This window comes from Pezoporus occidentalis, unplaced genomic scaffold (genome assembly GCF_034315485.1).
Source record: "Pezoporus occidentalis ecotype Australia unplaced genomic scaffold, CSIRO_AGI_Poc_V1 ctg3, whole genome shotgun sequence".
In the NCBI taxonomy this organism is placed as follows: Eukaryota; Metazoa; Chordata; class Aves; order Psittaciformes; family Psittacidae; genus Pezoporus; species Pezoporus occidentalis.
The window spans coordinates 7019089-7044814 of record NW_026914940.1 but is presented as its reverse complement, the minus strand read 5'-3'; the positions used below and the strand labels follow the sequence as shown (position 1 = coordinate 7044814).

At 43.7% G+C, this 25726-nt stretch overlaps 1 protein-coding gene across 2 annotated transcripts in view; it reads left to right on the top strand.

Moving 5' to 3' along the window:
• The first annotated feature begins 3622 nt into the window (after window positions 1–3622).
• The window catches only part of CCN4 (cellular communication network factor 4), a 35892-nt gene continuing 13788 nt past the window's right edge, over window positions 3623–25726 (top strand). For both annotated transcript variants that reach the window (XM_062626981.1, XM_062626980.1), the window contains exon 1: window positions 3623–3922. In XM_062626981.1, coding sequence (XP_062482965.1) covers window positions 3875–3922 — 48 coding nt within the window. In that variant the 5' untranslated portion in view covers window positions 3623–3874. The remainder of the gene's footprint in view (window positions 3923–25726) is intronic.

Sequence of the window (25726 nt, the reverse complement as noted above, 5' to 3'; positions counted from 1 at the left end):
AAATCCTGCATGGAAGGGGTGCGTTCTCCATTACCCTGGCATGGAGAAAGTCAGAAAAAGGGGGGTTCTGATAGAAAACTAACACAGCTACTTGTTTGGTTTGTTTAAAAGCCAGACTCGTGACTCAGCCTTTACCTTTATGAGTCAGGAAATTCCAAGGTGCTCTTTTTTCCCTTGGACCTGTAGGCAGACTCTGATCTCACTTATTACAGGGTAAACCCACTACAGGCAAAGAGCTATTCCTGCCACACGTTTTCAAGCAAGAGCAGCATCCCTCCTCCCTGAACTTTCTTCCTGTTCTTAGCAGTACCTGTGTTCTTTGGCCAGCTACAGCCTTCAGTAAAAGTGTCAGGCACATCAAGCAGCATGAAATAAATCAATCCATTTCCCAGTTTATTTAGTCTAAAAAGACTGTAAAATCGAGTCAAACTGAAAACCCTGTTTATGTGGCCGAGAAGCCTAAGGGACATATTGAAGAAGAAGTGATATTACAGTGTTAGGCTAACAGAATAAGAGCTAGTTTGCACTGTGGCAGTGTGTTTCCAGTTCACTGTGGATGGTGTTGACTACAGAGCAATGGACAGTTGCATTTGCAGACATAATGTCCATGGAACGTGAAAGGGAGAGAGACAAAAGTCATAAAACTATAAAATTGCTTCAAGGTCCAGAAAACCAATTAGCAGAGACTTAAAAGCAATGTGGTTTCCTTGTTTTATTGAAGAGAAGAGTCAGCAGTGATTTACTGAACCCTTGCATGTTTATATGTTGGAAGAAGGTACTGAATTCTCATCAGCCAAGCAGACATTGGCAGAAAGATGAAACTAGCAAACTCAGACTGAAAATACAGCACAAACTTTTCATAGTGAATGTAACTGTACTCACCAAAACATGAAGTGGATTTTCCATCATTTGAAGACCTGAAATTGAATCTAAGTCTTTGAACTAGACAGAGAAGAGTATTTAGGGCCTCTATTAATTAGAGTCAGTACAAGACTCCCCAGGATTAAGCCAGGTTGATACAGGATTGAAATGATCTCTTTTAGCATTGTCAGACTTGGAGCTGAGAGCTCCCAGAAGCAGAAGCCAAGGTGTGGGCTGCTGCCATCACTGGATTAAACAAGAATCTAAATGTCCCTGTTATTTAAGGCTTAATCAAATAACACTATACCCAGTCACACCTGTAAGTGCCCTGACATGCCATATCCATGCCATATCCACACAAGAATTGATATCAGAAAGGCTGCTGAGGCAGCTGGATGTCTCAGCATCCCTGCCCTAGAGCTGCAAGCCCACCCCTTGATCCCTGTCTCACCCAAGCTAAGACAGAGGGTCTGGTTTATGATCATTACATGACAAACTCCCATGACCAACATGAGGTGAGCTGTGGAGCTACAAGCAGCCAGAAGTCCACATCTCAAAGACTGCATCCTTGCTGATACACTTTGACCACAACATCCGCTAAGGAATTCACCGAGGGGAATGAAATATGAAGGAGAAATAGTTTAAAAATGAGTGAGATAACCATCTGTTTTGTGGGGGAAAAAGCCCAGAGCAGCACATTGCCATTTCTGGTGTAATTTGTAAAGTGTTCTTTCCTTTCATTTTGGAGTCTGATAGCTCAAGGGCTTTAAACTCTTGTTCCTCTTCCATTCACAAAGCTACCTTTGCTAGGCCTGATAGCATGGTACTTTCAGCTCCAAGGCAGCAAACACGACTTGTAGGAGGCATTAGCCACCTGCTTTAGATCTGAGTCTATTAACCTAGGTAATCCATCTAGTTTCACCTCTTTGTGCAGGAGGACATCTCACCTTGGTCAGAAGAATTACACTCTTAAACTTTAACAAAGGACTCAGGGATTTGGACCCCAAAGTCAGGCACTGAGTGGTAGCCGCACGTAGATGAACACCACTCAGGTGACACAAAGGTAGAGGGCTTCCTTCTAGATTCCTCAGCAGGGAAAGAGAGTCCCTATCACTGAGTATTGCTGGTGTATGAGGAAGGATGTGTGCTGGTGACAGAGGGGTGAAAGAAACACTGGAATACAGAGAGGTAGGATGAGTTAACAGAGGAGAAAGTGAGGAAAAAGAGGGAATAATACGGAGGAAGGAGAATAGAAACAGCCCTATGGGAACCTGACAGAAAATACAATCATTAACCTGGTCTTCAGGATGGTGTGTCTTGGGAAAGGGCAGTGATAGAGGTGCTGGAGGAGGAACACAAAAGCTGGCACCTCCTCCAGCCTGCAGCCAAGCTCTGGATCACTTCCCAGGGCAGCCAGGTGTCCAGGCTGTCACACACACAAACGGGTCCTTCCGAGCTCCCTGGTCCAGCTGGTGTGAAACCATTAAACTGCCCATGTCACACCACACAAGAGATGAAAGTCACTGCGAGAATAGGTGTTACTGGAGTGCAGCTTCCTTGCTGTAACCCACCCACCATCAGCCACAGCTCTGACCTTCAGTCATGCCAGGTTCAGGGGCAAACCCCAACACAGTGCAGCTCCACTGGAGGGCTGGGGGGCTCCTGGAGGTTGGGGGGGCTCACCTCAACCTGACCCAGCATAGTTGAGCTACAGAAGGTAGGCAAGGCTGGGCAGAGGTTAAGGCATCATCATCTCAGTTCTAGTCTGACCATCAGTGCTTAGCCACCCATCGCTGCCCATGGGGGTTTGCCTACTTTTTTTAAACTCACCTTGACATCTCTTTTAGACAACGTCTTTCTTGGGTTTAGGACCTGTAAAGGATTTTTCTTCCCTTTGCAAGCACTTATTTTCCTTATATTATTCTATCTCAATTTAAGGATAAAAGAGCCATTAAATTATCTAAAATTCAGATTTAGAAGAGTGATGAAAATACTGTGTCTGTGCCTAGGTAAAAGGAGAAAACCACATCAAGACGACCCAGCTAAAATCAAAGTACTCATTAACAGGTATGCAGGTGATCAGAGGGTTTAGCTCTGTTCGGGGTGAGGTTTGCACTACCATGTACCCAGGTAATATTTGTTATGGCCACGGCTGGGTATAACTGTAACTCTGTAAGTAACTATAACCATAGCTATAACTATATAAATAATTATAACTAACTATAGTTAGTTATATATATATATACTTACATAATTATGTAAGTAACTCTAACTATAGCTGTAGCTATAACTACCTATAGCTATAACTATAAACTGCAACTATAACTAGATTTAGTTACAATATATAAAGAAATATGTCTGAGCCCAGGAGCTGGTGCACGCTCTGGTACATTCCACCAGAATCAGGGAAGGGATGTGTAGCATGGCAGGGGACAGTGTGCCCTTCCTTCCCTTTCCCATATGGATTACTCTGTAAAGATGGGGATCTCAAGGGTGCCAACATACTGCATTCCACAAGGCACACTTGCAGGGCAATTGTCCTTCTGAACATCAAATGAAGCCACTCTTTTAAAAAGATTAAATACATCAATGATCTTGTACGTATTTGAGTGCAAGAGTCTGGGTGCCATGAGCAACGTGACGGATAAGCTCCGAGCATTTCAGTGCTATGCTGAAATCGCAGCGTGCTGGAGCACGGCGCTGCAGCTTTCCCTTTAAGAGCCCTTTGGCTAAGGGCGATAGACTGAAATGCAGGAGGTGGGACAACACCACACACAAAAATGAAGAAGTGGAGGCAGGAAAAGTTTCTCCAGAGGAAAAATGCAGGGCTTGTCCTTCACCCTGACGTCAGATCTGTCTTTAATAAAACCCCCAAAGAGCCAAGAGAAAAAGGCAGAGTGCCTAGGCTTGGGTTGCCGGTTTGGGATTGCTCTGCATTCCCCAAGGTGGTGTTTCTGTTCAAAACGGCTCTAAAGCTGGGTTCAATCAATGTATTTAATCCCGGCTTCCAGGGATGAGGTGGCTTTTGCCCTGGATTCTAGCAACAAGCAGCGTTTTGCAGGTGAGTTTGGAAACTGCAGGAGAGACTTCCTCTGCAAACACACTCGGGTTCAATGCACGGTGGGCTGGGAGATCTGAGCGTGGTGCATGTGGGAAGGTGGGCACTGGAAAGGAGGTGGGAGATGTGGGAGCGAGGAGAGAAAGATGATCTATAGAGGAAAGGAAAGGAATAAAAGGAAAGGAAAAGGAAAGAAGAGGAAAAAGGGAAGGAGTAAGGAAATGAATAAGGAAAAAGGAAAGGAATAAGGAAAAGGAAAAAGAATAAGGGAAAGGAATAAGGAAAAGAGAAAGGAATAAGGGGAAGGAAGGTGTGAAGAAGTGTCTCTGAGTTGAGGGATCTGCACAGAAACCTGTAGTGTGGGGCATTTTGTTAGTGTAGGGGTTTATTTTTCCATTTCTACTCTTTCCGTCGCTCCTGTTTGTGCTGGGAAGCCAAGCAAGGGGGAGAAGCTCTCCTGTTCCTGCCCGCAGTAATGGGGTGAGGCTGTCAGGGGAGCGGGTCGTAGGGGCCAGGGCAGGTCCCGACGGGCGGCGGTGCCCTAAGGGGTCGGGGCCGCAGTGGTCCCGGGCAGGTCCCGCCGCGGGGCCGGGGCCGCAGCAGGGACCGGGGCTGGGAGTGGAGCCGGAGCCGCAGGTGTGCCGCTGCCGGCACAGGAGGAGGTTGTTTCCCCCTCTCCCGATCTCTGGTCCACGCAGCAGCAGCCGCTTCCCTTCGCCCCCTCTTTGGAAAGACCTGTATGGGGAAGCCGCTCGTTTCAGGAAGGTGTTCGCGTTTTGTTTGCCTTGTCCCGGTGTGTGCCTACCTTCCGTGTAAAATCTCCGGGGGACAGAAACTGGGAGCTGTGGTGCCCAGGACGGTGACTGTCCCGACAGTGGGTGCGGGAGAGCCTGTCGCGACCGAGCGGCCACGTCAGGACCTTCAGTGTCCCTGATCCTCGTCCTCATCCCCATTCCTGGACACAACTCCAGGCTCAGGGAGCCCTGAGGACCCAGAAAGTGAGGTGGATCCTAAGGGACCCATTTGAGCCACCCTGCTGGAGGCTGGGACAGTCCCTGAGCCAGAGACATGTGAAGCTGTGTCTGAGCATCGCTTCTGCTGGAAGGGGGGTAACATCACCCACTTTGCATAGGGGGTACTTTGTTTTGTAGGGCTGCTGGTATCAGGGGTTGGCTTCTGTGTTGCGAGATAAAGCGAGAAAGTGTTACGGGTGATGTGGTGCACCAGACACACCTGTGTGACAGCAGATGGCGAAGTGATAAGTCCTGTGTGAGTGCTGAGATGGATTGATAACGGTGCCTCTTCTAGCAAACAAAATGCAACACAAATAACAAACCTGGCAACAAACAAACAAAGTACCCCTCTTGTGCCCTCTGAGGTAAGCTGCTTCTCTGCTCAGTTTTTGTTGAGCAAGTAAAAGGTCACACAGAAGGAGAATAGTGTTACTAAGGCAGATGAGCATAAGCCTTGTTAATTTTACAGTGGTTGTCCTGGGTTCAACTGATATCAAAGATGTTTGTAAAACATGATGCTGTGGCATAGAGATATGTGTGAGTGCACACAGACACGTGCCTGTTGTGGGGGCAAGTAAGCACAAGCCAAATATTGCTGGGAGCATGTTTGGTCCAAAGAGTATCTAAAAAAGAGTTCAAAACTATGTCAAAAAATAGCCTAAAAAGAGTCCTGGGTCTCTACTGTTTCAATTCAAGCTCTCAGGTGAATGGAGCAGGTGAAGTTGTGCCTGGCCAGAGCACCTCGGGGGCACTGTTGCCTCCTGAACATATACACACAGTGAGTTGGACCTTAGAAGGCTGTGCTTAGAAACCATTGAGCAGGGGTGATTTCTCCCCAGTAATAAAGTGGCTTTCTGTGGGTCTTTTCGACCCCAGAACTGGACTGCGATGAGGGGTTGGTTAGCAGATGAAGGACACATTTCTATCTGGCATACATAAAGGAGTGGGGAAAAAGGGATGAAGAGAGTGTACAGCATGGACTGATGAGAGGGACTGGGGAGAGCAACTGGGAGGTGGTATTAGTCTTTGTAATACTTACAGGACTTTTGGGAGAAGAGCAGGCTTAATTTGATCTCCTTAAGAGGATGACGTCTGAAGAGCAAGGGATGTTGCAATTGATGTGGGATATTGTGAATATCTCTCTGGCATGTCCACCCTGTTCATTAGAGAGAGATCTCAGCTAGGTCACACGGGTCATAACAGACGAGTGCTGGTAAAGCTCTGACACTCATTGTCTGCTGTGTTGCATCTTTGGTGGCATCATCACAACTGTAATAAAGATCTTTCCAGCACTTCGGAGACCTCCATGTAGTGGTAGCATCACGCAGGTCACTGTGCACAGGCAAAAAGCTCTGTGGTCTCCTTGGAGATTTGTCACTCTTCACTTGTATAAAGGAATATGGACAGAAAAAGATGCTCCACTGGGAAAGAGGAGGGTTGACTGTCTGGAATATAACAGGAATATATATGCTTGTTCTAGGAAGACAGAGGAGTTAAAATGGAAAGGTCAGGCAGGTCTCAAAGGGCATTTCAGAAGGTAACTCTCAGGTTCTGCCAGATTGTCCCATGTCTCCCAGTACTGAGTTCTTAAACAATTCTATCAAGATGCTTTATTAGGGCCTAACTGCACAGGCGATGGGCTTGGGAAGAGAAAAATGGCTGAGCATAGCTGCGATTTCAGACACAAGTTTTCAAGCATCTCTTAAAATATGGGTTTGTTTTTTTTTTTCATAGATGTAAGGGCAAAGACCATGGGAGCCCAAGTCCCATCAACTTGGCTGAGATTCCTCAGTGCCTGAGTCATTTCTGCAGCAAGACTGGATGTGTTGGCTCCTTTCAGTGCTGCACATTGAGGAATCAGATCCAGGATCTTCAGCCCTGATGGCTCAGCAGATAGGAAACCCCTTGTTCAGACGGGTTGAAATGTCCCAAACCAGGGTGATGATTACAAAAGCTATTCTGCACTTTGTAGAGAACGAGAAAAGGAGATTAATAGGAAGAACAACATTGGAGGTTTCTAAAACATTTGAAGTGAAGGGATGGGTAGTGTGTGGATTAGAAACCTAAAATAAGGAAAGGGGGTAAATGCAAACCTGCAGACTTTAGTGGTGATGAAAAGTAGTAGGTTGAATAGCAAAGAATGGTGTTGCTCTCCCTCACATTAACTAGCAGGTATTGACACTTTCATTTGATATGATGGCATCATGGCATGCAAACACCAGGCTTTTGGCTTTAGTGTGTGAAAGGGAGGAGAAAGATGTTCAAATATGACTTTATATAGGCACCCCTCCTCTGTGAGCATTGATTCCACTGATAATGACCCAAGTTCAGGGCTGCCTCAGGCTGTGTGGAAAGTGGTTTAAGAACCATAATGTGTGGTTTTTCCTTCTCCTTTTTATAAGATCTATCGGCACATATGTGAGGCCAAGAATTTCATTTGTAAAATATTCAGATTTGGTGGCAGGAAAAAATGATTACATTTCTTTGGGCTCTTCCAGGCAAAACCACATTCTGACCAAATGTGAACCAAAAAACCCCAACAAGAAAAAGCTACAGATTGATTTATTAATTTATCTATTTGCTTTGCTGGCAGCTCATATGTAGTCTAATGCTAAAGGTTCCAGACACCTTTATTCTTGCCTGCAAAAATCCTTTTGCTCTCCAGGGGAGTTGAGCTGAGGTTTATCTACAGAGTGCTTCTTAAAGAAGGCTGCAGGCTCACAACATGGATACATAGGTAATGTTAGGCAGCATAGGTTCAAAGTTGATGTGTCTTGTCCCTCTATCTGCCCCACCTTGACAGCATCTGGTTATCTGGCTTGATACACTTCTCTTTAGAAGGCTCCTATCCTACATTGCCATTGTAGTATGTCAATTAAAATTGCTCTGGTTATAGCACCTATTCAGCTATGCAAATAAGTATCTTGTGGGTGCATCATACACAGGGCTTTCCCAAAGCTGATCCTTTGTCACCCCCCGCCCCCCCCCCCCAATCCACTTGCAGAATGAAATCATTGAAAAGGCAATATCCTGAAGGCAGTGCTAAACATGCTTCACATGAATTAGAGCTTGACCCAAGTCTGTCCCTGATGATGATGCCTCCTGAGCGCACAAACACACACAGAGATTTTGCTAAGAGTAGCTTCTTCATACCTTCTCTATCAATGTTTGACTTTGCCATCAGCTGCCAGTGTGCAACAGCTTCTTTGCCAACATTAACCAAGACAGAGCTGGGGACAGGAGCTGGCTTCCTCATCCCCTCGCAGTTGAGGCACTGCCTGTTTGCATCCCCTGTGCAGGTCCTGTACCCATTTCGTACTGCAGCAGAGCTGCTGCAGTGTGAGTACTTTGTTAGTGAGGCTTCTCAAGGAAAGACATTCCTTCAGAATGGTAGCTCTGGGTTTTAGCAAAAGGATGAGATTTACATGATGCTACGGGGTGTCTGTCCTTAGAAAGAATTGTCTATGTACTGATAGGACAAGGGGTAATGGGTTTAAAATAAAACAGGGGAAGTTCAGGTTAGCTATATGGAAGAAGTTCTTTACTGTGAGGGTGGTGAGGCACTAGAACAGGCTGCCCAAAGAATTGGTGAATGCTCCATCCCTGGCAGTGTTCAAGGCCAGGTTGGCTAGAGCCTTGGGCAACATGGTCTAGAGTGGGGCGTCCTGCCCATGGGCTGGGGTTGGAACTGGATGATCTCAAGGTCCTTTCCAACCTAAACCATTCTATGATTCTATCTTCTCCTGCCTTCCCCAGGTGCCATGAAAAGGCACAGGTCAGAAAGTTCAGAAGTCTTCCACAACCACGTGGGATATTTGACTTCTTTCTTCAGAAGCTCTGGGTTCTCATGCTGAGCTATTAGGAGCTGCTTTAGCATCTTGGCAGTGCTCAGCTTACTGAGAACTGCTCTTTTTGGATGGCCTCAGTGTCCCAGAGGGGTCTTGAGCATTCCTGTCTGGACAGCCCTGGCTCTCACACACAAGTGAAAGTGAAGCTGTAGTATCATGTATGTGGACATTGGCAACATGGCCTGGCAAAACTGAACGCCCACAGCTTCAGCTGAAGATACGTGTGAGTATCAAACCTGACAGTGTCTCATGCTGTGGACCAGAAAGCAGGGTAAGGTTTCCTCAGCCTTTCAGATTTGTTACCAGGAGGTGCAGGTCAGCACCCTGTATTAATATTCCCCCTGATTTCTCCTTTGCTTTCATATAATATATCTCAACCATCCTCATTCATAGGGTCCTTATGTTAAAAGCAGAATTTTCTGTTTCTGTTCTAGAAACTTTTACTTAGAGCTGTCAGATGGGCCTAAATGAATTCTACCCATTTGTTTTCTTTCTGTGTTCTGATGCCCACCAAGAATCCAGACTCAGTTTCTTGGGCTGGCCTTACAGCACCCAATTTCCCCATCATTCCCCCTTCCAAGTTTTGTCCCACCCAGGGTTTGTTGCATCCTGAGGTGAGTTACCTTCAGCCCTCCATTGCTGCAGGCTGGCAGCTCTGTGTGGATGTTCTCCAGTGCTGCTCTGGGTTTTCCAGCTGTGGGTGAGGATTCCCTGCACCCTGATGGTCTCCCAGACCACTGGTCCCTCTGTTATTTATTGTTTTCTCACTGAAACCTTATATGTTTCCCTCTTGGCTGCTGCTTATTCTGGCATCCTGGATGAAGCTTCTGGAGTCCTCTTAATGCCTTACGCCTTCTAATAGACTGCTTCTGGGCTTTGACTTGCATCCTTGCATCTGGGCTAGGTGTGGGAAAGTAGAAGGGAGGAAAGGCATTTTTACCTCTGTGGGTGCCAACAGATGGATCTGCTGCTGTACAAGCAATTTAGCCTTTAGTCTAAAACAGCTGTGGGAGAAGATAACACTTAAGCTAAGCTTTACAGCACAACCTGAATAATGATTTTCTAATATTTGGATTGGTAATGCATTCCAGGACTGTGTGGTCATCTCTGTGTTCCTCTTCTCTTTCTCAACAGCTCCCACGTTGTTCTTCTGTTTTATTAGTCTGGGTCTGTCATTCTGCTTAACCTATAAAGCAAATGAGAGATGAGCAATCTGGAAAGCCAAGTTTCATGAACTCCAGGATGGCAAGCAATGAGCCCAAAGGGAAACCTGAGAGGTATTTGCAGAAATAATTGTGGGCTCATGCCTCATCCATGGAGGGTTGTGAGTCATCTGGATCCTGATGCTGCTATGTGTACATGTGTACAGTTAGGGTGTTGCTGCTATGGAGCAATTCCAGCCCTGAGAAAGGATCTTCTCCTGACAGCTTGCTTTAAAGATTGGGAATGAGTTATAAGAAAAAGCACCTTGTTCTTGGTGATGGGGCAGCATAGCAAGATCACTTGGTCCAGCATTTCACTGGCACTCAGATGAACAGAACTCACAGCACCCGTAATGCTTTGGCTGCTTTTATACCTTTTTCTAGAGATGAAACTAACTCCTTCTTCTCAGCCTAAGGCAAACCTGTCCTTTCCCTTCCTACTGAAGTAATCTCCAGTGAAAGGCTTCCAGGTGGATATGAAGCACTGATTTTATTATTGCATCTCCAGCACACAACTATCTAGCTTGACTGAGTTAGTAGCTACATTAGATTTAGAAACATGGAAATATTATATGTAGCATCTGTATACAATGGAAAGAGCACAGTAAAGTCAGCAGTAGCCAAGTAACTTTGTCATTCTGTACAATACCTAAACCAGAACTTGTTCTATGCCAACAGGAACAGTGCAAACCACAAAGAATTCACAACTTTGACCAGAATTGCTCTGGATACGCTGTTTGGTTGGTTGGGTGTTATTCTATTTTATGTTTGTTTTTGTGTTAGAGGGTAACAAATTTTTAGCAGTTGTACTTTGCCCTTTCTTGAATTTCTGAACACAGCTCAAACTTCAATTTCTGAGGGGTTTGCAGTTTTCCATCCTGCTTTCTTTTTTGGTGTTTTGCTACTGAAGCTTCTTAATGACAGGAGACAGCAAGATGAGTGAGAGGTTGTTTCTTTCTCTTGCTGAAGTTTCCACATATCCATATACTTATGCTTGGCCAGTGAAAGGAATATTATAGAGAAAAGAAGGAAGCATGGCTTTGCTGAAACCCAGTTTGGTGCCTTTTGGGGACGACACCTGAAGCAGTGGATCTGATGAACTGATTTCACCCCATGAAGCAGCCACCCTTGTTGTACTGGGCACTCAACCAATGTAGCAGGGCTCTGCAGAGGGTCTTCCCAAGGAAGTGCCATTACTATCTTAAAGTCTCTCTTGATTGTGCTCTAAAGGCTTCTGTCATTGCCCCTGACATGCCTGATAAATGGCATCCTTGGCATTGTATTTGCAGTGCAAGAAGTCACTCTGCATCTGTATGTTTTGGATTTGTGAATCCTCCTTTCTGGTTTTTGAAGTTCACTAATATAACCCTGGATGACCAAGCAGGCTATAGCTCACACTTATCACCAGCTTATATCTGCTGTGGCTAAAGGAACTTGCTGTATCTGGGATAATAAGAAGGCAGAGACATTGAAATCCATATGGGGGGAATTAAGTGCTCCTCTGAGCGGCTGGCACATGTACTTGGCTGCCTGCAGGCTACCAGTTCCCTGGGTTTGGAGTAACAGCTGGGTCATTTTAGCTGTTTAGCAAGGAAGGACCAAACCATGGAAGCTGCAGCCAGCACTGCGAATCTACAAATGGATTACACTATAAAATCCATGGTTATGTTTTTATAAGAGAAAATAAAAGGTGGAAAAATAATTAGGAAAATATATCCGTGTTCCATTAACTCGTTTGGCCATTCAGCAGGTGATTTATTTGTAAGCACTGCTGGCAGTGTTTTCTGCTGGATCTTGGTCTTGGAGGACTAGGTCATACCCACAGCATCTGTGTGTGGGCTGATATACATTGATATGAGAGAATGAGGGTGAATTCAGTTGGCTTCTTTCTGTTTTTCTTTTACATTTAACCCTCTGCATTGTTGTTACTGTAGTTAAATACATAATGACATCCCAACTATTTAGCACTGCAAGTCATTTATGGAGATCATTCACTATTAATTTTTACTCTTTTACCAGAGTGCCAAGTGTACACGGAATCATAGAGTCATAGAATGGTTTGGGTTGGAAAGGACTTTAAGATCACCCAGTTCCAACCCCTTGTCATGGGTATTTTTAATATTACATTTAATTGTACATTTCTACGAAGCATGGCCCTCCACAAGCTTGGCAAAGGGGTTAAAGAAGCTTCAAGCTGATGTCTAGGAGGTAGTAGATTTCTGGAGGTCATTTGACTTATTTTTCCAGATTTTGCACCAAAACCTCTACCAAGCTTCCTCAGTGCACTGGGGTTCCCTAAAGAGGTGGTGTGGTCATGCTCATGCAGGCTGGTGAATTCCTTGCCCACCAAAGCTGCCCAGGTGTGGGTGAGCTACTGAGTCTGTGGTGGAACAATGCATTACGTGCCTGGTTTCAGGCTCAGATATGACACTTCTGCTTTTTTAGATTATATCCTTAATTCTGTGTGATGTACATATGCAGATATTTATTACAGATACACATATGCATGCACATACACACGTACATATACATATGCATGCTCCCCCGCCAGCTTTTTATAGTTTCTGCCAGTTTTTCTATACATATCATATAGGCTGTCTGTTTGCACTTGAGGAGATATTTGTGCCATAGTTTTGGCTGTTCCCCCTTTCCCAGCTATATTAAAATACTTTCCCAAACACCATCTGGGAGGCTGGACTATTTGATTAGAGCAGTAAATGGATATTATGGGAATACAGTCGAGAACCCTTCACAAACACTCCGTCCTCGATGACTGTACTGTTTTATAGAAGGATAATTAAAGAATTGCATTTATCTCATTCCCATATGACTGTACGACCATGAAGGTGTTGATCCTCATCTTATTGTTCACCCTGTAACATACAGGGTAATCTCCCTGATAAAAAGTGCCTCTACAGCAAGAACAGAGCGGATACAAATATGTTGGCTTAAAACCTCCCTCCCCATACACTCCCAAAATGTGCTTTTTCTGGCACAAATCGTGTCAGGGGGACGCTCGGCAGAAGCGGGGCTGCTGGGGAGCATCACCACAGCCTTGTCATTTGTGCATCAACACTGCCCTCGCGTGTTGGGCGCTTGGGAGTCCAAACCTGTGCCTGGTTTGCTCCCGCTTGGTTTGCTGTGGGCTGCAGGCAGCCACCAACAGCTATTAGGAGACAAGCAAAATTGTCATTCGTCTTAGGAATTCATCTTTATACTTCTGGAGGTAAAACACATAGCTGGTGTTCTCCTCCATGTATGAGAGCAGCAGCATTAACTGCTTAAGGGCTGAAATGTTGCCTCTTTCCATCTTGGGGCTGTTTAGGATGGGAAGTGGTGGTGTTTTTGGGAGGCATGATGGATATGAAGTCTAAGCAACTTTCTCCTTGTGACCTGCCTAGTGCTTCAGTGCCAGGGTGTGGGACTCAACACGACAATGGGTTGTGGTGGAGCTGCAGTAATGCCTGACCTGTATTTTGAAGTCCATGATCAAAACGCAGGAAGGAGTTTTGGTGGGGAATTTATTTGTTTGCTTGTTTTATTTGATGCCATTCATGGTATATGGCTCAGAAATGGACATCTTGTCACTTGAGTGGTTTAGACCTGGGCCCCAGCAGGTATCATAACTGCATGCAAGCATGAATGAATCATGCGTGAAGGCCCCATTTCATCCCTTTGCACGGATGCATGAAGTTATAAACTGCTGATCACCACTGATTTGATGTGTTTGAAGGAGTCGGAGAGGTGAAGCACTCTTGTCCTTTTGCAGGCATCGGGTGCATGAGATGGTTGAAAGTCAAAACATGAAGCAACCGACTTTGCTTAACAGACAGCATCTGAGAGTCAGTGGAATTTTGCATCCAGTAAGAACTAAACAACTTAGTTTATTAGCTGTGTGTAGGAGGAGGGATCATGGTATGGTTACAGTGTAGGAACAAGAAATCTAAGTGCTATTTTTGGCTCTGCCACAGACATCCTGTCTGTCTTTGGGACAGTCACTTCATCTCTTGGGCCCCAAACTGAAACAGGGTTATTCAGTAATTTCATCCTTATGAAAAGTGCTGCTTTCCACCATGAGCAAACCCTCCTAGGAACAGAACACGACATGCTCTGCTTGTGAAATGCCACGTGCACATTCCCACCCAGAATGCTGATACCTCCAAGTATATCAGCCTTCACATTTACTCCTTGCACCAGTTATTTTAGGTTCATTCTCTGCCATGTTTTTTTACCAAAGCCCTGAATTTCAGTTCTGTTTCCACTGACTTCAGGGGCAGGAGGATTAATTCTCCAGCACAGTACATAATTTTCCTATACTAATATCTTCACTCCTTTTCTTCTTTTATTCATGAATTTGGAGGTGGTCTCGTTTTCTTGCTTGTAGTTTCCACTGTATTTAATTAAAAAGCAGTGGTTTTATCCCCAGTGTCTTGTAAAGTCAAGAGCAAATCTACAGGCCTCTCTATTTTCCTTCCTTCCCCATCTGCAATGTGTTTGGTTGGAGGGAACATACAGATGCTTTCGGGGGGCTTTCTGAGCTTCAAGCATGTCTGGAATAATGTTTGTAGTACAAAGCCCAGCTTGGCTTAAGAGGTGGCTCCAACCTCTTCTGAGTCCGCTCCTTCTCGTCGCCTGAGTTTGCTCTTCATGCTATTTCTGTGCCAACTTCTCAGGAACAGCCTGTTCCCCCTGCTGAGGGACTCGCCACCACCCCCTCCTCCTTCCCCATAGCACATGGGACAAGATGCTGTGTGCAGCCATCACTCTACTGACTGCTCTTGCTAAAAAAAGCAAATGCTCCTTACATAAGTTGTTTTGGATCAGCCCACCTCTCAAGCTTCACATGGGAGGCTTAAATGGGTGATCATCTCCCCAGGCTCCCCTTGGAGCTCCCTATGCAATGCTGACAGCCTTGATTCTCTGCTCAGCTACTGCTATGGGCAGCCAAAAGGTGGGTGAGAGAACATCATGTTGTTATCACATCAACATCAAGGACACACTGGTTCCTGGGGCTACAGCGTGGGGCTGACCACACAGTTAAATCTAGACTAGTGACCTAGGTGTCCGCTCACTCACAGCCTCAGGCCATTTGCTCTTGATACCGGGCTCCAGAGCAAACGCCTGTTGTAAAACTCTGTTGTACTGCAGTGGCCATGTGAATTTACATGAGTTAACCGCCTTTATCCAGGTCTTGTAAGCCAAATATTCCGGGCCAAGCCCTGCTGATTTTCAGAACAGGGAAGTATTATGTTCCTAGCCATGAGTGAGCAGCCAAGAGAAGGATCCTTCCTGTAGCAGGTCTATAAATGTGGTGCTCCATGGAAACCCAGATGTAGAGGAATTGTCCATGACAACGTTAGGAAACTTGACAACTGTGAGAAAACATTGAGGGGAATATTTTGAATCTAGATTCAAGGTTTTATTTAAAGAATACTATCAAGGAGTCTAACTTTAGAAAGAAACTTCAATTCGGAGCTGCAGAGATAATCTCAATGTGGATGGGAACTTCCTCATGAACCACAGTTCCATGCTGAGCAAGCACTGTTTTGGAACAAATTCATTCTTTAATTCCCTTCTCACTAACATCAAATAAATCTATATGAGGTAGTTGAATAGCAGTCATTCTGAATGACCTTAATGTTGTGAACGTACCTGCTGCCTCTTAGCAGTTACCCTGGCTTTTCATCCTCTGCCTGTGGAAAGCCCCAGTGCTTTTCTGTGTCTTTTAATCTCTCAATATTTTGTGGTCATCTTACTTCCTTTTAATACTAATAAACTTTAAGTGATGTACAGTCCATACAGGTTACACTTACCTTTTACCAAACTTCTACCCCTATGGATTATCTGATGCTATTAAGATCTACTGCATAAAATGACAGATCAGCGTTTCCCTTGAATTGGGTAAAACCTGAAAAAAAAAAAAACAAATTATGGATCTAAACCATACTGAAAGATGAAAATAAGACACATGTATCAGTGTGAATGTAAAACCCAGGCACCCTTCTCTGAGAATCCACTAAAAAGCAGCAGTATCTGTTCCCTTCTGGTTTGGGGAGTTAGTGGCTGTGGGCTCTGTAAATATGTGGTGTGAGACTCTTCTCCCCAAAGGTCAGCCATAAACTCCCCTCAGCTACAGTGCAGTCTGCAGCAGGCTTAATATTGTTACTTGTTGTCATACAAAATGAATGTATTTGGAGAAAAAGTTGTTTCTTCTCATTTTGCATCGGTCCCTTTGTAAAAGGTTTTCTGGCTTGTGTTTCTGTGTTCTGACATTGTCCCAGGCTTACACGGTACATAAACGGTTTCTATAACAGAAATAGGGGTAAGCCCTTGTGTATTACAGTTAACATGCTGAATTCAACTGTTTTCTTGGAAAGCTAATGGGATCTCTGTGTAGGGTCAGGAACCTGAGACCAGATTCACACCAGTGTTCTTGTATCTATTTTTCTCTACACTGTGTCTGAATCCAAATTCAAACCCATGAGACGTGGATGCTGCTCTGAGGCTGTGAGCTTGGCTGGAGAAATGGAGAAATAGGAAATCAGAATTATAACTTCATATGGTTATTTAGCCAAGGAGAACTGGGGACAGAGGAGAAAAGTGTCCTGGACACCGGGTGAAATGTAGATGTGTATGTTGAGGGATGGACAGCCATGGGAGGCCTGGACCACAGTGATCTGGCTGCTTCTGTCTCAGATTGACCTTAGGACCTGGCAGTCATCCTCAAGCCAGTAGATTCCCACTGTGTGAGTTCTTTGAACCTGGAATAGGCTTTATTTCTTTGTGGTGGCTTAGCAAGTGGATGACAGCACTGATAGGTGCCACCGGGCTGCCAGCACAATGGAGCCTGCTCTCTTCCCTCTCTGTACTTTGTTGCTACAGAAGTTGCACAGTTGAGGTCTTTCTCTTTTGAGAAAAACTGTTAATCTCAACTGTTCATCTCCTCAGTACATTTGAGGGAGAAAAGGACAAGTTTGAAGATGCACATCTGACTCCAGATTCTACTTTCCTGTTGATACAGCTGTGTGTTTCCTACTGGATGCCTCAGTAAACAAACAGTTTAACCCTTCATATCTTGCAGTTGTGTTGCTTCAGCGTCACTGGTTTCTCTCCTTCAAGAAAATGTCACTTGTCTTTGTCCAGAGCAGCCTTTTTTTTCCCTTCCCTTCTGTTTTTTTCTTGCACATCCCCACACATTTCACATCCTGTTGTGGTTTAACACTATTAGAAAAGAACAGGATTTCCTCTTGCTTTTGGTGAAAACACTTTTTTCCCTTGCAAGCCCTGCTTTCTGGTGTGCGTTCATGGAGGAGAAAGTCATTATACCACCCAAGTTTAATTCATAGTGATTAAAATACAATCAATAAATTCCCTGGCAAGGGCATCAGCAGAAGGCCCATGTACCATAATTCTGTAAACAGAATTTCTATGTGTGAGATAAGAAAGTGTCTGCCAGATTCAGTGTGGGGTAAATTACACGCCAAGGGTATTTCATCCCCTCAGACCAGAACAAAATCTCTATTCAAAAAAATCATAGAATAGTTAGGGTTGGAAAGGACCTTAAGATCATCCAGTTGCAAGCCCTCTACCATGGGCAGAGACACCTCACACTAAACCATGTCACCCAAGGCTCTGTCCAGCCTGGACTTGAACACTGCCAGGGATGGAGCATTCACAACTTCCCTGGGAAACCCATTCCAGTGCCTCACCACCCTTACAGTAAAGAACTTCCTCCTTATTTCCAATTTAAACTTGACACTGATCTACTGAGTGTCTTGCAAATGTGGTAGCTGCTTATAACCAAAGCTGCAATCTTTTACAACACTGGACTGGTGTTTTGCTCAGGGACATTTTTGGAGCCATTGTGCACATGCATTTGATTGCCAGTGGTTTGTATTTGTTGACTAGTTCTAAATTAACTTTATTGTGCAAATCATCTGACTTACATTAGCACCAATATTCTTTTAAGCATTTGTATTTTAGTCATGCTGTTCTGGCTGCCATTTCTCCTTTGCAGTGACTGTGAGAAGTGAACAAGATGCATCCATGCTCAAAAACCATATGTCTGTGTGGTCCACATTAGGAAGGAACTGCCATTAAAAGCAAGCTGCTTACATTGGCTCCTTTTAATATTCTTATTTGTAACTATGTCTTACTGCATTGGAACCTCCATGTCCTGGTCAAAACTGATTTCTCCCACTCTCCTTCTTTATCCAGCTTTATTCCTAGATAAACAAAAGTGGATAGGTCTCATGAGAAGGCTTTTTCCTTGTTTGTTTTTTCTGGGGGAAAGCTGATCAGAAACCATCTTGGTTGTGTAAGACCCAAGTAGCTTCTACATCCATTGAGAAGAAAAGGTTTTCATCTGCCTTTAATGGCATGAATTGACCCTCAAATGGTTGTATACCCTAAAACTTTGCCCTCCTGACGGACCTGAAAGCAACATTTTGTTTCCTTTGTTAAGAAAGAAGAGGTTGGTTGGTTTGATTGGTTGGGAATATAGCTCAGGTGATGTTAATGACAGAATTCCAAAAATCAATAATAACAACGTAAAAACACCTCATGGTTTTCCATGTTTTATTAGATGCTTTCTTTGGAATTGATGTATTTTTTCTCATTTGACTAAAAGCAGTGATGGTGTTGATTTCTAACATGATCCTGAGATAAGTTAGAGTATAGAATCATAGAATCATAGAATAGTTAGGGCTGGAAAGGACCTTAAGATCATCAAGTTCCAACCCCCTGCCATGGGCAGGGACACCTCACACTAAATCATGCCACCCAAGCCTCTGTCCAACCTGGCCTTGAGCACCGCCAGGGATGGAGCATTCACAACTTCCTTGGGCAACCCATTGCAGTGCCTCACCACCCTTGGAGTAAAGAATTTCTTCCTTATATTCAATCTAAACTTCCCCTGTTTAAGTTTTAACCTGTATCTTATGAAGAACTCATTTACCTCAGATAGGTACCAACTTTAAGGGATTAGCTTCATACTAGATGGCATTCAGTTCATGTACTTCTGATGTCCTGTGCATATGCCTTAGGCTCAGGTACTGTATGGCATTGTACACCTTACTGAGACTAAGCTGAGGAGCCATGTGAGAATACCACTTGATCTCAGTTTCCCATTTGTCAAAGACAGAGGATTCATCATTCTACCATCCTCTATCCTTTTATTAGGCTATGAACTGTTTGGCCAGGCTTTTCTCTTGTAACAGTTCATAAAAAATCTCAACACAAGAATGTCTTGGATCTGGTACATCTGATGATGAGTACACTGAGTGTACTCAATTTATGGTCTCCACCTTTCTGCTTACAAAACCCGTGTCCTCCAATCTACTTCAGGGTCTTGGCCATCATCTAGAAAAGCTAACAGGTTCCAGATTTGTTCACTGATTTCTTTAACCCTCATAGCTTTAGCCCTTATGATCTCCAATATCATTTGTGTGAAGGGTCTTTGGCAAGTAATGTCTCTGCTCCACATGTTGAGCTAGTAAATGCCTTCAGTTAGGCTGGGCTTGTTCCACGGATTTGGAGCAGACAAGCTCGCCTAAGCCTGGGATAAGGAGGCCTCTAGCTAATCACCACACTCCTGCTAAATGATCTCACTGTAAATTTGGCAAGGTTTTTTGTGCTGATCTTGCTTCAGTTTCTAACATGAGCTTATACAGTGATTCATTTCTCTAGCTTACGGGTCACCATGTTTCTGGCTTGATGACTACCTGGTGTGCATGGGTGCAGATTCCCTTCCAGCCGTATGCTGTACATTTGAAGAAATCCAGAGGTTGCAGCAGCATTTCTATTGAATTTACTGGGTTTATTTAAAAGTCTTTAGTCTTTTTGTGTGTGTGGTCTTGTTCTGTGGATTTTTGCTTGTGTGTCAGAAGAAAGAAGCTCAGAAATGTGTGCTTAGCATTCTGCTGCTTGTCCTCTTATACATCAGATATCACTGTTGCAAAGGACTTCACATTTCCTTTTTGAGATTCCTTTTGGCACATTCTAAAACACAGTGACAAAATATATAATTAAATCTGTTGGGGGGATTTTAAGAGGCAGTTGTTTGACATTGGTACCCTGTGATATAGCTAAAAGTTTGATACCAGCTTGAGGAAGAGAACAAATCAGGAAGACAATGTGTCCCCAAAGAATGCAATACTTCAATTCCTTAAGGAAGTGATTCAAAACAGCATCTGCTCTATGCTGTGCATCATTTTATACATTCCTTCAGATCCCTGAACCTGAAGTAGATTATGTGGATACATGTCTATTTGTGTGTGTCAGTTTATAGCACTCATACAAATGTAATAGGAATAATGTCTGGGATTTTGAAAGAGGCAGAAGGAATTTACACAATACCAAAGACAGAAAACCATTGGAAGTAGAAGTGCTGTTCCTGCCCCACTGCAGATGTGATGAGATGCCCATAAAGTTTGATGTAGAAGGTTCCCTTTCCTTCTTTGTGACAGTATGCGCACTCTGGTTTCCATGTTCATGGTTCACCCCTCACCCTGTCTTAACCACTTAATTTAAGTTTAACTTGCAGGGAGTTTTGTGGTTTGTCTTCTTGACTATGTGACTGTCTTTTGCCTCTGTACCCTCAGTGTGATAACAACATTCATTCACTTCCCACATATCTTATCACCCTTGCGGTCCTGTTTTCAAGATTTCCAGATGCCTGGCCCTTGTTCAGAACATCAGTTCAGCCTTTTGCTGTCTGGATGCATCCCATACTCTTCAACCTGTGTTTCCCTTCCTTAATTAAAATACTATTGTTCCTAGCTGAGTAAGTTTTTAACACCATAAATACTTCTTTTACCCCCATAAGTTTTCTCCTAGCAGACTTTGTGCACAGCTGCTGATGAAGAGGGTGCAGCTTTTGCCATCTCTTTGGTCTTCCCCGTATTTGTCCAAGTTAGTGTAATCAAACCCACTTACCTAATAATCCCCAGAGTTTTAGAAAATGGTCTGATTTCTATATACACAGGTAAAGGCTCCTTTTTACTGCTGTAGCCTTATAAAAGAAAACTAAACTCTCTGTATTTGCCATAATGTTATTGATAGCTCCATGTCATCCATGCCAGTCAGAGGAACTCATATTCCACTGTCTGGGTCATTGTGTTCTCTTTCTACCTTCATGTACTGAGCACCAGTGATTTAATAGACTCCTGAGCAGATGTTTCTGGTTATGGGAAATTCAATGCAATAAGAAGTGTTGGTCCATGATCTTTGGAAGCTAATTTGTTTGTTCTCATAAGATCTCATGGTGGTGCTATCAGCTGAACTTTTCACAATAGAAATGTGAAAGTATCACAAGGCCTCCAAGTACAGCAGTATTATATGTGTTAAGCAAGGGTCAGTGGGGTTTCTAGAGGCTGTGAGGGAGGTTCATCTGCATCTCTCTCTCACTGGATCTCTTGTTCCCATTCTGTCTGGTTTGAATGGGACTTGATCTTGGTCAAAGGAGATTTTATCCAGTGGTGAATCTGGCAGGTTCTTCCTCTTCCCACCTTCCTGGTAATACTTTCTCTACTTCTGGATAAAAAGATCTCCTCTAATGTTCTCTCATCATTTGTGAACTCTGTATACTGAATATTTGCTTCAGCAGTAGCTGGCAGGAGCAATAAATGTCTCAACCCACAGGAAAGACAAAGGGGGTCACATTTGTTTGCTCCACATCCTCATGCCCTCAGGCTGTCTCTGTAGTGGGAAGCAAAAGTGAAGATGGAGCCAGAAGTGCAGTAAAGCCGAGCTGGGCCATGCAGAGTATTGGAGATCAAGGCACAAGACAATAAGCCAGACCAAGGCAAGCACAATACGGTAATAACATGGTGGGGTTTGGCATTGCTGGCATTTAGAATTGCAGTATTACTATTACTCTTTTCCACTGCTCAGTGTAAGATCCAATCTGATGATACCCCTCTCGCACTCTGGGTTTCGGTGGTTTCCTTTTCTGGTTCTCTAGAAACAGCCTCAGGCACTAGTCAGACTCTGGTTGAACATTTAGATTCCATGATTCTGTAGAGAAAATCCACTTTCTTCACACAAGTATGGACAGACTATATCCAGATGACCAGGCTGTGGTACTGATATCGATGTCTTTGCTTCAAACGTACAAATGCGGCTTTTCTGATCTCTCTGTGCACACAGAGCTAAATCACTTCATATCCTGCAAGAGGATTTTGCCATGATTTTGCCTGGCAAAGGATAAGATAACTGATACCATTCCAAGATGGGTCGTAGAATCATAGACTAGGTTGGGTTGGAAGGGATCTTCAAAACTCATCTAGTCCAACACCCCTACAATGAGCACGGACACCTTCAACTAGCTCAGGTTGCTCAGAACCACATCCAGTCTGGCTTTGAATGTCTCCAGGGATGGCTCATCTGAAAGATGAAGATTTATTATGCCTGGAATTGATATCAGATGTTTAAGAGAGCAAAGTATGTGGCAGCTAATAAAGAATTGGTATTTCTTCCTAATGTTCTGCAAGCAGACTCTGAGTTAGTTTCATGTCCTTCTAGAGTGCTCAAAAGTCTGACATCTTCTGTTGACCCTAAGGACATTGCTGATCTATGCCTTCCATCTGCACCCTTTGTCTAAAAGATCTCATAGCATACTATAAGCTACATTTACCAAGACGTTCCATGCTCAGTGCAAAAGTGTCCTTTCATGATGGAACTCTTTACTTGGAGATGTTGCTGTTTATTCAGACAAGTTGTAGGCTCCATCTGGTTTTCACTTAACTACAGAGATGTAGCAATGCAGTCTTACTGCTCATCTTTCATTGAGAGTCTTGAGATGGCTTTGATGCAGTGATACAACATTATATTAAATGGAAGTTATGGATTTTTGGATGAGGCGATGTGTGCCTTGTGTTCCAAAGGGGCCATTAAAGTAGCAGCAGCTTCTCTTTCCTTCCGTTATCTTGAAATCTTCCAGCTACAAAACCAGATTTCTGATAGGTTTCCTGTTGTCAGATTAAGTAATAATTAGCTGCCAAACAGCATTTTTGGCTGTTCTCATGGTATGAGAGGGGATGGACCTGCAAAGTCAAATTCTTCTGTCTGTATTAAATGCACCATTTAATAAAAAGATTAGGTTTTATTTCCCTGTGCCAGAACCAGACTTTAGGTGGCACCACACAGGACTGAACTGACGAAGGCATCTCTTGGTTGTTTAGGTTTATGGGCATATTCCACGTGTGGTTTTGGCTAGCTATGTATTCACAGGCTGCCAGAAACGCTGCTTGTCTGTGCCTTCTCAAGGTCTTCAATCCAACAGCTGAGGATGGAGAATTCAGAGCACCCCTGGATGACCTGTCCTGGTGCTGCACTGCTCTGCTAGTGAAGAAGTTGCTTTCCTGGTGTTCCAACTAAACATTCTCAACTACATCTTGTGACTGCTGCTCATTAGTACACTCTATGCTATCACTGAGGATAGTACTAGACCATCCATTAACCTCTTTGCTAGACTACCCAAGCCCAGCTCCCTCAGCATCTTCTCCTGGGTGATAACCTTTAGGTCTCTGACCATCTCAGTCCCATGGGAGGAAGGTGGCTGCTTAAAGGAAATAGGGTTGCATAAGTCCCTCAGTTCATCAGCAGCTCTAGGGTAAGGACACATATTAGGTCAAGCAGAGTAAATCTTGAGATTTTGAGATTTGAGAGTTTAAATAACAAAGACATTTTAAAATGAAAGGTTGTTTTAAGTCAAAATGCTCCACACTGGAACAGGAACAGAAAATTGTTGCTACTTGAAAAACAAATTTATATTTTTATTAGAAAAAATCATGAAAACCAAGATTATTTTGAAAAATGCTATGTCCTCTGTGCTCTTCTTGACGTGAAAAAACAAGCAACCAAGCAAAGAAACAAAACCAGACAACCAAATAAGTGGAGCTTTCCAATTTTGCTTACTTTACTTCTTTTGACCAGGTTGGGGCAGAGTGTCCCCCAGGGCAGTAAGAGGGTAGGACCTTAAAATCAAAGAATAGTTAGGGTCGGAAAGGACCTAAAAGTCATCTTCCTTTTGATTTCAAGGCCATGACTGAAAAAGAGGAGATGAGCAGATGCAGATCATGACTTCTTGCAAAGTAAAACCTCTGCCAAAGCAGACTGGGAGCTGGATCTGTGATACTTCTTTTATAACTCAGCCTGCGGTTCATATGTCAACATCTTGTTCTGTACAGGTTTAAGAGGGTTTGTAACTCTATGACCATGACCTTGGATAGTCCAGATGCACTTTCCGCTTTCCTAAACTTGAAGTCTGCCTGCTTGTCCCTTCTGGAGGCTTTTCTCATTGCTCCTCCAGATGTTCTCTGTTACTTTTCAGACTCTAGTTCAAGCTGGTTTCGCTGGATGACCTCACTAACTGCACAAACACAACATGTGCAGAGCAAGACATTAAAATGTTCTTTGAGCCCAGGAATTATGCTGTTTAATATCCCGATTAGTGGAATCTGTGGTGGCAGTGTGAATTTGTTAATGATGTCCAAACATTTTTAGGTCACCCTATTCTAAGCAAGTGCTGCTTTTACTGGGGCAACACTTACGAAACGTCAGGTTTCTTTCTAACAGGGAAGTTCTTTCACACTGAAAACTGTGAAGAAAATGTGAGGCCACACTGAGTCTGCCAGTATAAGCAAATCTTTGGCAAAAAGGGGAATGTATGTAATCTTTATAATTGTTTAAACTGAGTTAGAAAAGACTATTCCAAACATCTGCTTACATTCTTCCCACAGTCACATTTCCCAAAATAAAGTTATGGGAAGCTGATCGTTCATCACTCATATATCCACAGAAATATTAATGCCTGACTCACTGTGGGTATTTTATTTTCATGGGCTGTTGGATGTTATGCTTCATGTAGAACGTTCCATTCCACTCAGCCTACAGTGCACAGCAAGAATAAATCCAGCTGGCACTTGACATCTATAAAACTATCTTATATTTTCTGGGTTCAGAGTCTGTTATTTTTCAGTATGTTCTGAAGATTTCATGTCTGGGATCAATTTTAATGAGGTACCTAGAAGCTCGTGCATACTCTGGGGAATCTGAACCCCAAACAACCATATTTTCCTCTTACCATGCATGATTTGATTTATATCTCTGTCCTGATGCTAGCTCGCTTTTTACCAGTATTTCCTTGTGATAGTTTATGAACAGTCATGGGGACTCAGGGATTTGCAGCAAGAGCATGACAGCAAAGAAGTCCTGATGGTACTGTGATTACTGCTGATCTTGCTGTAAGAACTGGCTCTGTGGTGACCCATCTGTTCTGGGTGTAATAATAATGCAAATATTCAGCAATATTCAGCTCAGAAGTTCCAACTAAGCAAGATCAAGAAACAAACTTCAGCTCCGAGGACCTGGTTTAAGCTTGCTGATGTAAGCCAGGTCCTGTTTATCATTGCTAATGTGCCCATCCCTCTGACATACATTAGGAGTTGTTAACCTCTGTCTTCGGGTGAAACTTAGCAACTTTTATGCTTGCCCTGAGGTGCATGCAACTGAGGGATAGGTTATGTGGCTTTATTTAATAGATTATTTGGATTTCATTTTGTCGTTTCATTTTTTACTTCCTTATTATGCTCTAAGCTCTGTGCTCCCCTGGGATGTTTGCACCTTTGTGAATGTAGAGGTGAATCTCCTGGGACGTTTTGGTTAATGGGAACGTTTAGGGTGGTACGTGCTGTCGGAATTGGCTCTGCCGGCATTTCTGCTTGTGTTGTCTATATCGTTCAG